General features: G+C 38.6%; 1 protein-coding gene across 1 annotated transcript in view; it reads right to left on the bottom strand.

The window, feature by feature from the left end:
• FMO2 (flavin containing monooxygenase 2 (non-functional)) overlaps window positions 1-17,383 on the bottom strand; it is a 59,702-nt gene that overhangs the window by 9,462 nt on the left and 32,857 nt on the right. The window contains exons 2-6 of the mRNA XM_006872642.1: window positions 16,825-17,013; window positions 13,666-13,828; window positions 11,459-11,601; window positions 7,087-7,286; window positions 3,299-3,654 (exon numbers count right to left, since the gene is read on the bottom strand). Of these exons, the coding sequence (XP_006872704.1) occupies window positions 3,299-3,654; window positions 7,087-7,286; window positions 11,459-11,601; window positions 13,666-13,828; window positions 16,825-17,013 (1,051 nt within the window). The remainder of the gene's footprint in view (window positions 1-3,298; window positions 3,655-7,086; window positions 7,287-11,458; window positions 11,602-13,665; window positions 13,829-16,824; window positions 17,014-17,383) is intronic.

Below are 17,383 nucleotides of genomic sequence, written 5' to 3'. Positions count from 1 at the left end.
TGATGGTCTGTTCCACAGTCTGCCCCTGGCCTTGTCTTCACTGATGATATGGAGCTTTTCCATCTTCTCTTTCCACAGATGTAGTCTATTATCTGGTTTTGTCTATACACCCCATAAAACATACTGTCATTTTCATTTCTGTTAGTAATTTTATAGTCTCTGATTGGTCAATCCCTGATTTTATAGTCACTGATTGTATTGTTTTACCTACAATATTGTGGTTAGTGGAGGCCTGCTGGCATAGTAGGTTATGTGTTGTGCTGCTTTGGGCTGTTTAATCATGAGATCAGCAGTTTAAATGTACCGACTGCTCCTCAGGAGAAAGATGAGGTTTTCTGATCCTGTAAAGATCTTGTTGCTGTTGTTGCTATGTGCAGTGGAGTCGGTTCTGACTCATAGCGCCCCTGTTCAAGGTTTCTGAGGCTGTAAATCTTTATGGGAACAGAAAGCCTCATCTTTCTCCTGCAGAACACTGGTAGTTTCGAACTGCTGACTCTGAGATTAGCAGCCCGATTCATATATGAATGTGCCATCAAAGGCGTTACCAGAGTTCCTGTGTAAAGATCTAGAGCCTTGTAACTACTATAAAGGGTCACTATAAGTTGAAATTGACACAATGGCACACAACAACAACAACAACAACTACACGGTGGTAAGTAGTATTTGTGACCTTATATCAATAATTTCTTTGAGAATGGAGTAGTAATTGAAGGAAAAGAAGAAAAATTTAAAAAAGGGCTTCTGTTCTGTTATTAATAATGTTGTAAGTAATAATATCATAATGCAAAAAATTTTACAGTTTTGTTAGTATTTATATAATCTGAGAAATATTACATTTAAGCAATTTGCAACTATATTTATGACATATTATTCTATGATTAAAATTGATAACAAACATTACTAAGGCTTCTGTATGGTCTGGGGAGGAGACCCCTGGTGGAGGTCACACCAACCCTACTGACAGCTGTCTACCCAGTATCCAAAGCCAGGATTTGGGGAGTCATCCTTTTTTAAACTTTTTTTTTTTTTTCCTTAAGAAGAGAAAGCCTCATCTTTCTTCCACAGAGCAGCTGGCAGGCCCGAACTGCAGACCTTGTGGCTCACACAGTCCAGTGTTAATCATATGAGCTGCCACCATGCTCCCTATTGATAATAACCATGTGCAAAATAAATAATCTAAAAGAAATAACTTATGTAACATTTACTATTTTTAAACATGTTACAATCAAAACATAAAACACCAAGCAAAACTTGAAGATTTCTTTTTTTCTTGGTATAGTTGTATCCCTGTCTGTACTCATGACCAAGAGACATGTTCAGACATTATTTTTTATTGTGCTTTGAGTGAAAGTTTACAGAGCAAATTGCTTTTCCAGTCACTAATGCCTACACATTTTATTTTGTGACATTGATTGCAATCCCACCATGTAACTTTCCACTTCCTCCCTGTGTTTACCTGTTTTCCTTTGTCCTTCTTTCCTATCTCTTCCTGCCTCTGAACTTTATCCCTGGGGAAATGCTGCCCTTTTGATCTTGTATGGTTGATTGTTTTAAGGAGTGCATACCTGGTGTCATTGTTCACCTTACAGATCTGTCTATTGTTTGGGCTGGAAGTTGAGTTTCCATGGCTCTAGGACCATAGTCTTAGGGTGTCCGCCAGTCTCCATCAGATCAGCAAACCTGGTCCTTTATTATTACTTTGAGCTTTGTTCTACACTTTGCTGGCGTTATCCTCCTCTCGCTGTCTTTAGTTTTCCCACACTTAACCAAGCAATATACCCAGATAATTTTATCGTTAACTGTTTTTCACCTCTATGTCCTCTTCTCTGTTTTGTCTCTCTGCCCTAGTTCAGGCTACAGTATATTTTAGTGTAGAAATATCGTTTTCACGGATCTCTAGCCTTCATTCTTTTTTCCTTTTCAAATTTATCTTCTACATTCCTTGAGTGGCTCCAATAGTTTAGCATTTGACTACTAGCTGACAGACTGGCAGTTCAAACATACCCAGAAGTGCCTTGGAAGTAAATCCTGGTGATCTGCTTCCAAAACGTCAGAACTTTGAAAACTCTGTGAAGCAGTTCTATTCTGCAACACGTGGAATTCCATGAGTCAGAATCAACTTAGTCAGTGACAACTAATAAAAAACAACAACTGTTGAAATAATTTATTTAAATATCCGTCTGATAATGTCTTTTGCCTGCTTATAATTTTCATTAGCTCCTTTGACAGTACTTTCACATATCCTGAGAACTTTCTGAAATATAGATTTTAGGACACCATGACTTAATCATAACCCTTAACAGGCCTACTAGGTGATTTTTGTGTGCAGCCAGATTTGGGAAGAACTGATATATATTTTATAGCCCAAGTTCCTTAGCATGGCTTACAAGGCTCCTATGTTCTGGCTCTTTCTTTGTATCCAAGGTTTCTCTCTCATGCCTCTCCACCCCATCATGCATTGAGCTCTAGGAATTTCAAATAGCTTGCAATCCTCCAATATTGTCCTGTTTCATGCTTTTGTGTTTTTACCCTTTTGTTCACCTGGGTAACTCAAGTCATCTAGGCACTTTTTCCTGACCACCTCTCCTTATCACACTCTATTGTTGCTTTTGGGCCTGTTCTTTTGTTTGTATAGCACTCCATACATTCCTCTATGGAAGCATTTGCCACATTGTGTTGAAATGATCTGTTTAAATTTCTTTCTATCCTACTGGGTCCTGGCACAAGGCTAGGTATTCAATGAATTTTTGTTGAAGTGAACTGAACTCTGAGAGATGAGAGTGGGAAGACATTAGCCTCTGGGAAGATAGAAATCTTTAGAAATTTCTATAACTTTATTGGGGTCTGCTTAGGTCTTAAGAGTTAATTTCAACTTAAGTATGAACTAGACCTAGGTCTCTTGATTTGGATATATGCTGAAGAATTTATAAGCACCACACTGATAAAGGCAATTAACAGCAACAACAACATACTTAAAACTTGTTGACACAAATATTTTCCTTCTTAATCTGATCTCTCATGATTCAAAGAAAGGATAATATACTTAACTTTATGCCAATTGAAATTCTCTGAACTCTCTAGTGCTTTAAAGGGATGATTGTAGGTATTTGCTATTACTGTATGTATCTCTACAGTAATTTGTTGTTATTTGAATTCTTCACTAGTTTTTTAGGGTGTTAATCTTGTGAGAGCAGCCAAGGATGCAACCTTCTTGTGGTCCACCTTGTTTCCTAAACTCATTAGTGAGCCAACTTCACCAAATGTGAAGTCCTCAATCACTCACTTGCTATTCACTCACCTTTGAAAACTCTTGTCACCCAGCGAGCTTGAAGTTCAACAGTTGGGAAAATGGAACCAAGGGGCTGGATGAGGCCAATGCATGCCAGGGTTGACTTCTGCAGGTGAGGGGGAAACATGTATTTATAAAGAGAGACCATATTATTCTCTATTTTGACAAGCGAATCTTCCAGGAAGGGAAAAGAGAAAGTATATCCTGTTGCAAAGACAATGACATCAATATTCTCCTCCATGGTTCCATCTTCAAAGATGGCGGAAGTTTCTGTGAGCTCCTTCACTCTTGATTTCACCTTGATGGCTCCATAGAGCAGACGACTCGGGAGATCATCATTTAGTACTGGTTCTTTCATAAGGTATCTGAGACACAGAGGAGAAAACAGTCAGCATCATTTGCTAAGAACTCTTGAAACCTTTCTACATTATATGGGGTGGCTCTGAAAATCAAGGGGTTTCTTAAGCATCCATAAAACGTGACTAATTAGGCTACCTTAAGCCTTATTATCTAACTTGATTCTTATGTTGCAAGCCATTCCCTTCAAAACACAGAGGTACCTATGTTTCTCTATAGGAACAAAATCAGTAGAATAAGAGAGGGAGATTTATTTCAAGGAAATGGCTCATGTAGTTGTATGTTGTTGTTGTTAATGTGTCATAGAGTCAGCTCCGACTCATTGTGATCCTGTGCACAACAGAAGGAAACACTGCCTGGTCTTGTGCAATTCTCATAATTATTACACTTGAGCCCATTGCTTCTGCCACCGTGCCAATCCATTTCATTCGGAATCTTCTTCCTTTTCACTGACCCTTTACTTTACCAAGCTTGATGTCCTTCTCCAGGAACTGATCCTTCCTGACAACATGTTCAAACTATGAGAGATGAAGTTTCGCCAGTCTGGCCTCTAAGGAGCATTCTGGTTGCACTTTTCCAACACAGATTTATTTGCTCTTCTGGAAGTCTGTAGGACTTTTAATATTCTTCTCCAACACTGTAACTCAAATGCATCAATTCTTCTACAGTCTTCCTTATTCATTATCCAACTTTCACATGCATATGAAGCTATTGAAAATACCATGCTTTGGGTCAGCCACATCTTAGTCTTCAAAATGACATCTTTTTTCTTTAGCACTTTAAAGAGATCTTGTGCAGCAGATTTGTCTTGTGCAATACATTGTTTGATTTCTTGATTGCTGCTTCCATGAATGTTGTTTGTGGATTCAAGCAAAATGAAGTCTTTGACAACTTCAATCTTTTCTCCCTTTGTTGTTGTTAAGTGATTTTGAGTCAGTTCCAACTCACAGTGACTTTGTATAGGGCTTCTGAGGAACATCTGATGGGTTTGAACTGCTGACCTTGCAGTTCAAACTGATCTTGCAGTTCAGTATTTTATCCTATAGTGCCACACCAAGACTTTAATTAACATGATGTTATTTATTGGTCAGTTGTGAGGACTTTTGTTTTCTTTAAATTGAGGTGCAATCCCTATTGAAGACTGTAGTCTTTGATCTTCATCAGTATATTTAGTCATTTGCTTCCAGCAAGCAAGATTATATCATCTGCCTATTGCAGATTGGTATTAAGTCTTTCTCCAATTCTGATGCTCCATTCTTCTTCATATAACTTAACTTCTCAATTATTTGCTTAGAATACAAACTGAATAAGGATGGTAAAAGAATAAAACCCTGGTTCATACATTTCCTGATTTTAAACCATTCAATATCCCCTTGTTCTGTTCTAATGACTGCCTCTTGGTTTATATTCAGGTAGCATAGTGGTTACGAATCGGGCTGTGAACCACAAGGTCAGCAGTGCGAAACTACCAGTGGTCCCGCGGGAGAAAGATGAGTCTATCTACTCTCGTAAAGATTTACAGCTTCGGAAACCCTGTTCTGGGTCGCTATGGGTTGGAACTGACTTGACGGCACTTAACAACGAGAACAATTAAGTGTTCTGGAATACCCATTCTTCATATGTAATCCATAGCTTGTCATGATCCACACAGTTGAAAACTTTTGTATATTCAATGAGGCACAAGCAAACATCGTTCTGGTGTTCTCTGCTTTCAGCCAAGACCCATTTGACATCAGCAGTAATATGCCTAATTTCACATCCACTTCTGAATCTGGTTTAAAATTTTGTCAGTCGATGTACTTTTGTAGTTGTTTTTTAACTTATCTTCAGCAAAATTTTACTTGCATGTGAGATTAATAATGCTGTTTGATAATTTCCACATTCCTCTCTTTATAATGGGCACAAATATGGATCTCTTCCCGTCACTTGGTCAGGTAACTGTCTTCCAAATTTCTTGGCATAGATAAGTGAGTGCCTCCAGTGCATCATCAGTTTGTTGAAAAATTTCCATTTGTATTCTGTCAATTCCTGAAGCCTTGTTTTTCTCCAATACCTTCAGTGCAGCTTGGACTTCTTTTCAAAACCTTTGGTTCTTGGTATATGCTACATCATGTAGTTACTATTGTTTTAAGTGCCATTGAGTCAGTTCCAACTCATAGCAAGCATGTATAGGGTTTTTGAGTAGTGGCTGGTGAGTTTGAACCACTGACCTTGCAATTCAAACCAACCTTGCTGTCCAATACTTATCCTACAGTGCCATACCATGTAGTTCTGGAAGGTAGCAAATTCCAAATCTGTGAGTCAGGCATGAGGCTGGAAGCTTTTCCTGACTCACGTGGTTGCAGGGACTGATGAACCCCCAAATCAGCTTCTGCTTCACGTCCCAACAACTGGAAGTCAGAGGATGACATGTTGGATGCAAGATTGACAGAACCTTCATTTAAACTAGATGCATACCACACCTCCAATGAAACACTCCTTTTAATCTATTGGCTGCTCACGTCAGATCACAAAATAAAGGGTAATTACATAATATCTGTCAATCTACTGAGAATAACAGCCTAGCCAAATTGACAAAAATGTTAACCATCACACATGGCATTGTTGAAAGATGCCCTTTCATCGAATTGTTATTCTGTTTCTTAAAGGGAAGGCGTCTCGTATCAACTACAGAAAAATAGCCATCTAGCACCATTTATATTTGCTTGTGGTGTTGTGGGTTAATGCACTGGACTGCAAAATTGGCTTGGACCACAAGGTTGGCAGTTCAAGCTTACCACCCTGTATAGGATTGCTATGGATCAGAACCGACTTGACAGCACTTAACAAACAACAACATATTTGCTTGTGTTTATAAGATCAATATTGTATAACTTTGAGATCAAGATTTATTTGTCTTTTGGCAAAGAAGCAATGAGTAGGTTCTCAAATGCTGCAAAGGTGTCCATGGGAAAACTACAGTGCACAGAGTTGCCAAAGTATGAATGCTCAGGTGGAGAATTTGGGGGATGTGTTTCCTGTATTTTCAATGTAACTCACCACAATGAAATCACAAAGTAGGAAGGGAGCTCAGAGGTATTCTAAAACAACCTTTCATTCTAAGCAAGAATCCCTATTCCTACTCTGAAGAGTAGTTCACAATATCTTGAAGGTACTTCTCTAGTGTTGGACAGTTCTGGGTAGTGGTGAAATTGTTTTCAGTCACCCTATTTTTGCCTTATGGAACAGTTAATAACATGGTCTAGTTCTTCTTTAATATATATATTTTTGTTTTTGTAAAGCAAAGAACAAATTTTGTATTCAAACTAGGATCATATAATATTAATTCTATGTTGTGATACATATTGTCATGTTAACAGTTTAAAGTTTTACAAAGAGAATCACCTTCAGACAACCTTGTTTATCAATGAAAATACCATAAAAAGTTTAAATAACTCTACTTGTTTTGAGGCTCAAGACCATAATTTTCATGGTTGAACCACTGATTCATCTGCTGTTCCATCATCCATTTCACAACCATTCGTGGCAGGACATTTCGGAGCATGGAGCTAAACCGGGTGTGGAACACCATGTCCCAAGGGTAGCCACCATCAGAGATGCGACTCATGACCCAGGACCCGTGTCTGGTGCTGATAAATACCTGGTAAACAAATAGAGTACAGTTGGAATTAGAGCATTTGTCTCTTTTGGGAGTGATCTACTACTGTATAAGTGATGTACTGCAGTTATTCCAGTAAAATCTGATTTCGAAAAAGTGAAGTACTTTCTTGTTTTCACTGCTCTGTGGCAGTTTTATCAAGAAAATGGGGCATTTAGCTTTTATGATAAAGATCATGGTTTTATAACAGGGAGAGTACAGCCTATGGCAACATCTTGACAACTTCATTAAGACAAGAAAAATCTTCACAAAGATCCTTCTTCCCTTCTCTCACTGGTCCACCTTCCTCCAGTTTCTGGTTCTCTCTCTTTTATTGTAAATTGAATGGAGGTTTACAGACAAGATCATCACTTTTACATTCAATAAACTACTGTTTCATCTCAGTAATTGCCATCCCCTCCATGCAACAGCAGTCATCTCACTTTCTCCTTGTGATTTCTGTTTCTATTCTAACCACCTTCCTATCCCTTCTCAACTTTGTCCTTTTTTACTTTGGTACATGTTGCCCTTTCAGTTTTGAATGACTGACCATTCCATGGTGAGCATACCTTACTAGTCTCCATATATACCTATCTCCTGCTTAGCTGACAATTGGACCACAAGGGTGAGTTCTTTTTCAGACCTGAAGGGTAGACAAGAGCCATACTTTTAGGTTCCTCTAGTTTCTTTCTGACCTGTAAGGCTAGTCTTTTTTTTTTTTTTTTAATATAATTTTGAGTTTTATTCTACATTTTCTCCCACTCTATCTAGGACCTTCTCACGTGATCCCTTTTAGAGAAGTTGGTAGTGGTAGCCAGGTTCCACCTAGCTATTCTGGTCTCAGAATTGTAGAGACTGATGTTCATTCACATGTTCCATTAGTCCATTGGACTAATTGCTTCCAACCATCAATTCTTATTCCCTCTAATTTCTCTGATATAGAAGGCGAACAATTACAATCACTGTTTGTAATGGTTGGAAATGAATGATAGTCTAATAACTATAGAGACATGAATGTGTGGATTTGAATACTGTGGAGGGAGAATTGCGAGGAAAATCAGCCCCTTTCATAATTAAAAGAACTTTATGTATTTTAAAATTTAAAAACTGAAAGACTGTGATTCCCTTTCTTTTTAAATGCACTTCTCAATATCCTTCCACATGGAGTCTTAATCTTTTTTCCCCTCTCTGATTTCTCTGGTTTTGATTATCTACATTCAAACTTTTTTTTCAAATATGTATTTTACCAGGTTTAGTGTTTAAATGTATATTTGAATTGCTTCTCAAATATTTACATATCATTTTCTGAGTTAGTTGATTTTGACTGTTCTTGCTAGACAGCTTAATGAGATGTACTTGCAAGCAAGCCAGTCATGGAGTTTGGAGACAGACTGCCTGAGTTTGAATCCCAGTCCCAGTAGCTGTACTACTTTGGGAGAGTTACTTCACCTTTTGTTTCTTGGTAAAATGAAGATAATAAGAACACTTACCTCATGGGACTATGAGGGTGAATCAAAAATTATCCGCACTATAGCTGTAGAATTTATTTTAACCAATTTTCAAAAGCTACAAATACAACATTTTCCAACATAATCTCCTTGCTTTTCAATACACTTTGTCCATCTGTCAACAAACTTTCATGTTCTCTTACTTGGTAGGCTGAGCTGTGAACCACAGATGCACTGCTGTCTTCGCTCCTTCATCAGAGTCAATTCTTCATCCCTGAAGGGCTGCTTTCAGGGGACCAAACAGGTTAAAGTCCATTGGAGCAAGATCAGAACTATAGGGAACATGCTTTAGCATCTCAAAACAAAGTTTTTGCAGTGTGTCAGCAGGTGGGTAGAGAGGTGCAGTCATGCATTGTCATGCAAGATCACAAGTCCTTGGATAGCAGTCCTCTGCTTTTAATCTGAAGTTTAGGCTTCAGTTCTTCAGTGAGCATCTCATTGTAACGAGCAGCATTGATTGTTGAACTTTTTCCTTGTTGTTGTTGTTGTTAAGTGCCATCGAGTCGGGTCCGACCCATAGCGACCCTGTACAGGGTTTCCGAGGGTGTAAATCTTTACGGGAGTAGAAAGCCTCATCTTTCTCCCGCGGAGCGACTGGTAGTTTCGAACCGCTGAACTTAAGGTTCGCAGCCCGATTCGTAACCACTACGCTACCAGAACTTTTTCCTAATAGTGTTCAAATACTGGCCCTTGAGAAAACTGTAAGCTTCAATTTTCCAGCTGAGGGATAACTTTTGAACTTGTTGGCCAGCAATTGAGGATGTTTCCATTCTATACTCTGTCATTTATTTTCAGGCTCATATGATGAACCCATTTCTCATCACCAGGATGTATTTTTTAAGGAAATTATTACCTTCCTTTGAGCATAGGCTCAAATTTTGTTTACAGATGTCCAAACACTTGTTTATACTCTTCCGTGAGTTGTTTTGGTACCCATCTCACACAAACTTTTTGAAACCCAGGTCTGTTATAGATTATTTTATAGGCATAGCCATGGCTGATTTGCAAATGATCTGCCACACAATCTACTGTCACTCGTCTATTCGACAGAATCATTTCATGTGTACACTCTATGTTGTCATCAGCCTAGACATGGATGTGGATGGGTATTTTAATATAGCTGGAGTGGGGATAATTTTTGACTCACTCTCATACTTTGTAGATTAAATGACTTGATATATGTAAAGTACTTAAAAATTTACCTGCCAAGTCATAAGCATTGCTAAATACAATTATTTTATAAATTTTAGCAAGGGATGGTGCCACCCATCTGTTGTGGCCTCAAATCATTAGAAACATTGTTTTTGTGGTCTGAGTTTGGAAAATATCCCATTTTCTCTCAATGTTGTCCTTCTGTGACTTGCCAATTTAATACCTCTGGTTAGGTATTAAATACTAGACTTAAATTTTCCATTAGTGTCCCTTTACATGCAGATTTCTCTTCTTCTAGGTAAGGCCAATCCACATTTCAAATCGGATGCTCTATTTTATTTATTTTCTTTTTGCTGTGACTTTCCCTGCAGCCAGGAAGTTAACTTGTTTAGCTCCACTATAGTATGATATACTCAAAGAGTTAGATTCAAGAGATTTGGCCCCTCCAACTTCTGGATTCTGTTCTAAGATTTTACAATCAATGCTTCCCTACTTGCTCTTCACACTGAAGTCTCAAAGCTGTGAAAAATGAAAAATGGTTTCTTTTCACACACAAAAAGTGAGAACTCCTTGAATCTAGTAAATCTCTTTCTGTCATTAGTGACCAGCTCTATATCTGGGCTGGCTGTTAGATGACTCTGACAAATCTCAATGTAACCCCTTTATTAACCTAATTTATCACACTTGCTACTGGGCATCTTGGCCAGTAAGATTTGATGTGTAAGAATCAGGACAGGAACATTTGCTGGTTGTAGATCATGACCATGGTCAATCATGAGTGGACAGAAGATATCAAGTGAGGAGGTAGTGACAAAGAGGGATCCTGCCTTCAGGGCCATGGTGACAGGGAATGTTTTGGTGAGAGGAACCTTAGCTTTTTTTTAAAAAAATCTTTGCCTCTGTCTGTCCTTCCAGAAGAGATTTATTTTCTGTCATTCGCAGCCATCTCTGTCATCATCATCCACATTTTATACTATCTGCCTTCTTAGTATCTCAGCTGGTGTCATCCCTAAGTAGATGAAAAGATGACATGGGTTGGGAGACCTCAGAGAGTATCCAAAGAGCTAGCATCTAAGTTAGGAGCCTAATTATTTATGTAATCTTTCTTTTCTTTCTTTTTATGACCCTTGACTATATGTGAATTACCTGCATTTCAAATATAGTTTAAATATGTACTAAATTCCTAAAAGGCAGCCCTCAAATATGAACTCGTTAAGCCCCCTGGGGAGAAACAAGGCCTTTTGTGCTGAAAATCACCAGGTCCAAGCTCCGTATTTTAAAAATGAGGTAACTACAGCTCAGAAGAATGAAATGACTTTCTTTAGATTATATGGTTGGTTAGTGGCAGAGCTAGAGGGTTAACTTTGGCCTTTTGGCTTCCAGGTTCTCTATGATACCACAGCGAGCAACTTACTAATCAATTAAATAGTGGAGTCTCAGTTCTGTGACTGGGATTTTCCAATATGTACCTCCTCTTTGTCTTCCATGGAATTAGGTAAGCAAAGAGCATCGCACCTGAGCAGCCTTCTTACTCAGCTCCACTGCAATATCTGAGGCCGAGTTTCCAATTCCAATCACCAGGATGCGTTTGCCCTCAAATCCCTCTGGGTGCTTGTATTGGCGGCTATGGAAATACTGGCCTTTGAACCTGTCAATACCTTCAAGGAGAAGAAAAAGTCCGTGAAATTCTGAGTAAACAACTTGTCATTTTTGTTGTTAAGTTGGCCCTCGAGTTGGCCCTAACTCATAGCAACCCTGTATAAGGTTTCCAGAGAGCAGCGGGTGAGTTTGAATTGCTGACCTTGTGGTTTGCAGTCCACTGCTAATCCTATAGCACCACACCAGGAATCTGAGTAAACAACGATGTCAAGTTAATTTTAGAGTAAAACTACATTGTGTCGGCTTTTCCTTTCTAGGATCAGTTATTTGTTCTTCCTTTTTCCCTCTCAGAGGAATCAAAATGGCAAGACCAACCAGCAACCTCAAAGTATAAAACACCTAAGAAATGCTAGGTTATGTATATGGTACTGGACCCAAGGAGTTGATTTCAAAGAGTAGCTTGTATTTGTACAAAGACAATGAAATGATCTTTGAATTAAAATCAGTCAGATGCTGTGTTTGGCTATTCATGTTTGCCAACTTTTAAACTTCATAATGATACTTTAATATCATACAGCATACCTTCTTTTAATTATTTATTTAAATACTTTATTATAATTAGGATAATATTTATCATTCTTATTTTGCAAAAGCAAATAATAACTCTATTAAACTAAAAACCTGAGCCATCAAGGTTGAGGCATGGCCCCCGGGTTGCAAGAGGTAATTGTTGTTGTGTGCCATAGAGTCAATTCTGAGTCATAGAGGCCTTTTAGGACAGAGTCGAACTGCCCCATAGACTTTTCGACGCAATAATCTTTATGGGACTAGATTGCCAGTTCTTTTCTCCCATGGGATTGTAGCTTGGATTTGAACGGCTGGTTCAAGGTTAGCAGCCAAGCATGACTAATGCGTTACCAGTAGTATCTGGTGGTTGATGAATCTCTCTGTACCCTAAGTCCTGGTGTGGGATAAAACACTGGACCAAAAGGTCAATTCGAATCACAAGGTCAGTGGTTCAAACTTACCAGCCGCACCTTGTAAACTCTATTTAGGGTCACTCTGAGTCAGAACCTACTTGACAGCACTTAACAACAACAACAACAACAGTTCCAGAAATACTTGACTTTATTGTTTTTCTTTGATAGAATCCTTAGATCAAAGTATGGTTCCTGGGTCTGCAGCATCAGGTCACTGGTAACTTGTGAAGTTCTGTGAGTCAATTCTGACTCATAATAACCCTAAAGGACAGAGTACAACTGTCCCATAGGATTTCCCAGAGTATAACTCTTTATGAGAGCAGATTGCCAGGTCTTTTCTTCTGCAGAGCAGCTGGTGGATTCGAACTGCTGACTTTTAGGTTAACAGTTGAGTGCCTAGTCCTACTGCATTAGAAATGAATCTTTGATGGTGGGGTTGCAACCATTGTAACTTTTAGGTGCTCTGCAGATGATTTCACTCAAGGCCAGGACTGAGCACCACTGGATTGATTGCTTTGCCCCACAGCCTTGGGAAGGATTGTGGGGAAAGGATGAGGCTGGCTGTTCCTCTAAAGATTTACACTTCCCAAAAGCCTGAAGGAGCAGTTCTACTCTGTCTCATAGAGTTGCTATGCTATGAGTCAGAATTGACTGGATAGCAGTGAATTTAGGTTGATTTGGAAGGAAGTGTGCTCTATAGCCAAGGACCTACAGACATCAGGACAGATGGCTGCAGGGTTTCCATGACTGCCTGCCCATTGCTGTTCTCAAGTAGCCCTTGTTTCTAGGAACTCTTCCCACTGACCACTAGGGGAAAGTCTCTAAGGATGCAACAAGTCACAGATGTTTGGCAGGATAGAAAAAGGCCAGTGTAGACACATGATTCAAAAGGCTTCTCCAACAATATGCAAGGGAATGCTCTAAACTTCTGGGAAAGATTTAGCAATTTTGAAGCAAGCCAGATATAGTGTATAATGAATACCCAAAATGGTCAATAGAAACAAAGATAGTGGTGGGACTTTTTCACCTTTCGAGCTCTTAATATTATGCCAAATCACAGTTACTAATCCTGTCTCTCAACCCAAACTGCATATAAAGTACCTGGACACATACTCTAAAATCTGGGAATCCTATAGACCTCACCTGGAAAGGACTGCAGTGGGATGTGAGGTAGGATGTGGTGGCCACTGCAAACCATAACTGCGTCAAAGGTCTCACTTTGCTCCTTGCCGTTGCTCATAGTGACAATCTCCCATTGACCAGAGGCTGAGAAATCTGGGCGTTTTTTCACGCTGAGGACAGTTGTCTTGAACAAACAGAGAATGCATCATTCAGAATTACTCTGGGCATAATATGGCACATGTAGAATATTCTCTAAGTGGGGATGGGTGGAGTCTGATGTCTACCTCCATTCCAGGTTCATTGACTCCATTGGAAGCCACTTAAAGCAAAGAATCCTAAGTATGCCTTTTTCATTTTTTTTTTTTTTGGCAGAGAGCTGGTCTATTTTATAAAAATGAGCACTAAGGCTATTCTGCTTTTTGTGAGATGCCTGACTCAACAGTGGGGACCAATGTGTTAAGGGTGTGAAGAATTGAATAAGGACTTGACTGAGAGAAAGGAAAAGAAAGCAAGATTTGGCAGAGGATACAAAATAAGTATCAACCATTCACATGACCACATGGTCAGTCACTGTTTATGTATGTGGACTGTGTTTGAGAGAAGATACTTCATGTGATGCACTCTGTAGGGTATTTTGCCATCACACGAAGGGTAATTGTTGGCCTAGTTTAAGTATTAAAATAGTACATCATGTTGGCAGTATACTTCACAGTCTTATTTGAATGAAATAATCTACTGGTTCTTAGATTTGTTAATGTAGTTTACTTTTTATAAAAGAGCTATTGATTTTTTAAAATGAATGCATAAACGTATGTCTCCTTTGCTTAAGGAACAATGTCACATTGCAACATTGCTTTTCTCATTCCTAGAGGGATGACAGGCACTTTTCGTTTGAGTATTTATGCTCCTTATGTATGCTTTTTGAATATTCATATATTATTTTAAATGCTGGGTTGGCAATCTTGAAGCTGTCCTAATTAAACTTTTTTTTTTTATGCTTGTGAGAGGGCTAGAAATGGGATGATTTTCAACAGAGTATTTCCGATTTGCAGTTCAGAGTAGTAGATCAACTAAGTAGTATATTAACAGCAAGTAAATCCTTACTGCTTACAATGCAAACTTCTTCAATATCACCCAGGCCCCATCCTATAACTAGTAAATTAGAAGCCACATTTTAACAAGATGTTCAGTTACTTCATGTGCACATTTGTGTCTGAGAAGCACTATTCTAGATTAACTGACAATCACAAGCAACAGAACTTTCTACGCTTCTTGCATTAAGCCTTCATATCTTACAGCTTAGACCAACTCAGAGACCAATAAACAGAAATGAATTTCCTTGACCCTTTTACAACCTCCATAAAATAATTACAGTACTAACAAAATGAACAGAAGAATTACATTAGTCCCTTGCAACTACAATATAATATTTAAGGGATCTATAAAAATATATAAATTACGTATCATAAGAGGACAATATATCTGTTAAATAAATTGATAACCAATGGAGCAGAAACCTATGAAATATGCTGATATAAAGAATCTGGCAGTTATATAAATGAAACCAGATTAGGATGGATAATCTACCAGGAATTGGGGGAAACAACATTAAGTAGAACTGGATATTTTAATGGTACTTGGTGGTCGTGGTAGTGTGCCATCGAGTCGGTTCAGACTAATAGTCACCCTGTATAAAGGAGCTCCGCTAGCATAGCGGTTACTAGTTGGGCTGCTTACCTTAAGATCAGCAGTTCGAAACTACCAGCTGTTCCGCAGGAAAAAGATGAGGCATTCTGCTCTCGTAAAGATATACAGCCTCAGAAACCCTACACGGGATCTCTATGAGTCGCTATGAGTCGGTACTGACTCCCCCGCACACCACCACCACCACCACCACCGGGTTTTCGAGGCTGTAAATGTTTACAGAAGCAGCAAGCCTCATCTTTCTCCTGCAGAACCGCTGATAGTTTCGAACTGCTGACAGTGAGATTAACAGGCCAACTCGTAACCATTATGCTACCAGAGCTCCTTTGTTGTTGTTGTTGTTGTTGTTGTTACCTGCCGTGGAGTCAGTTCCAACTCACAGCGACCCTGCATAGGGTTTCCGAGGCTGTAAATCTTTACGGGAGCAGAAAGTCTCATTTTCTCCCGTGAAACAGCTTCTTACAACTATGTATTTCTACCAAAATAGACTATTGAAAATTAATTAGTGCAAGCATAGTATGTACAAAACTTGAACTACTGAGAAAGTAAGATGTGTTAAAAAATAAACTTTACGTAGTTATTTAATAAGAATTGTAATTTAAATATTATTTTCCTAGCACAGTTACTAGTTCTCCGACTGTATGTTATTGATAAAATTCAGCATGATTAGTGATAAAACTTGTTTTTGAATTGAATACTGTTTTTCCAGAAAACACAGGAAAATACAATTTTACGTGTATTTAAAAATGATCTGACCATCTCTGTTTCAAGATTGCATACAGGAAAAAACAGATAATTAGCAAAAATACTTGTCACAGCCTTCTGAGATGAATGGAAAGCTGCGAGTTTATTCAGCACATTTAGTAAGAAATCCCAGTTTTGTAGCGAAAGTAAGAAAATGAAACAGCAATTTTTCCTTTCAAAGGAAAAAAACGGCTAGGAGTATTGAATGGTAATAGATTTAGTTTAAATACAGTTTTACCATCCACGGCTCATGATCACCAGCACCACCATCAGCAGTGTCATCATTGAAACCTTTTAGTCTTAACAGATGGTTTTCCTCTTATGTTAAAGTATATAATCTGTAATATCAGGTACAATAATAGTACTTTTGGCAGTTTTTAATCATGCTCTTAAGGAGTTCTGGCGGTACCATGGATTGAGTGTTGGGCTAACTGCAAGGTTGGTGGTTCAAATCCACCAGTTGCTCTGAGTAGTTAAGATGAGGCTGTGGCTCTAGTAAAGATTTATAGTAAACCCTATGGAGCACTTCTACTCTGTGCTGTGGGTCACTGTGAGTCAGGATCAACTTGAAGGCAATGGGGTGGGATGGGGAGGTGGGATCTTGCTAATATCTTTCAGAAAAGAATTGGATGGAGATACTTGTTTTTTTCCCACAATTTCTTTCATTATCAGAGCTATCTATTTAAACATGAGTTGTAATGTAGACAAACCCATTCCTCTAAGATACTATACCTGGAACCGAATGTATTTCAGGAGATCAAATTTTTTGGCAACAATTCTGAAGTATTCCAGAAGCTTCGAGTTGTGAAGGAAATTTGGGAAATTTTCAGGCATTGGAAAGTCACTAAAACAGGACATTTCTTTGCTGGTGTTGGTGATGACAGATTGGTAGATACTTGCTCGACCTTCTTCAACATTTTCCTAAAGGATCAAATAAAATAATTGGTGATTATCATGTATTTAAAAATCCATTGATTGGTTCCATCTTTTCTTTCTATGTTTTGTTCCTGGGTGATAGGATCCTCTTTCATTGCTGAAGAATGACTATCATATGTGGATTGTGAGATGCCACATACACATTTATGCCTCATCATCTTGTGTGGGAGGGCCTGCTAGTTTCACCTATTAATGTTGCTCACTCGGCACTATTGGCCATCCATGGAGGGGTGGCAATTCTGTGGGCACATTGCAGGGTTTTTAGCATCCCAGGTCTCTATATCTTTTTTTTTTTTTTTTAATGTTTTATTGTAAATTATGTGATAGTTTACATGGGAAAACATTAGTTTTACAT

Source organism: Chrysochloris asiatica, unplaced genomic scaffold (genome assembly GCF_000296735.1).
Source record: "Chrysochloris asiatica unplaced genomic scaffold, ChrAsi1.0 scaffold00207, whole genome shotgun sequence".
NCBI lineage: Eukaryota > Metazoa > Chordata > Mammalia > Afrosoricida > Chrysochloridae > Chrysochloris > Chrysochloris asiatica.
This window is presented reverse-complemented; position numbering and strand designations above follow the sequence as displayed.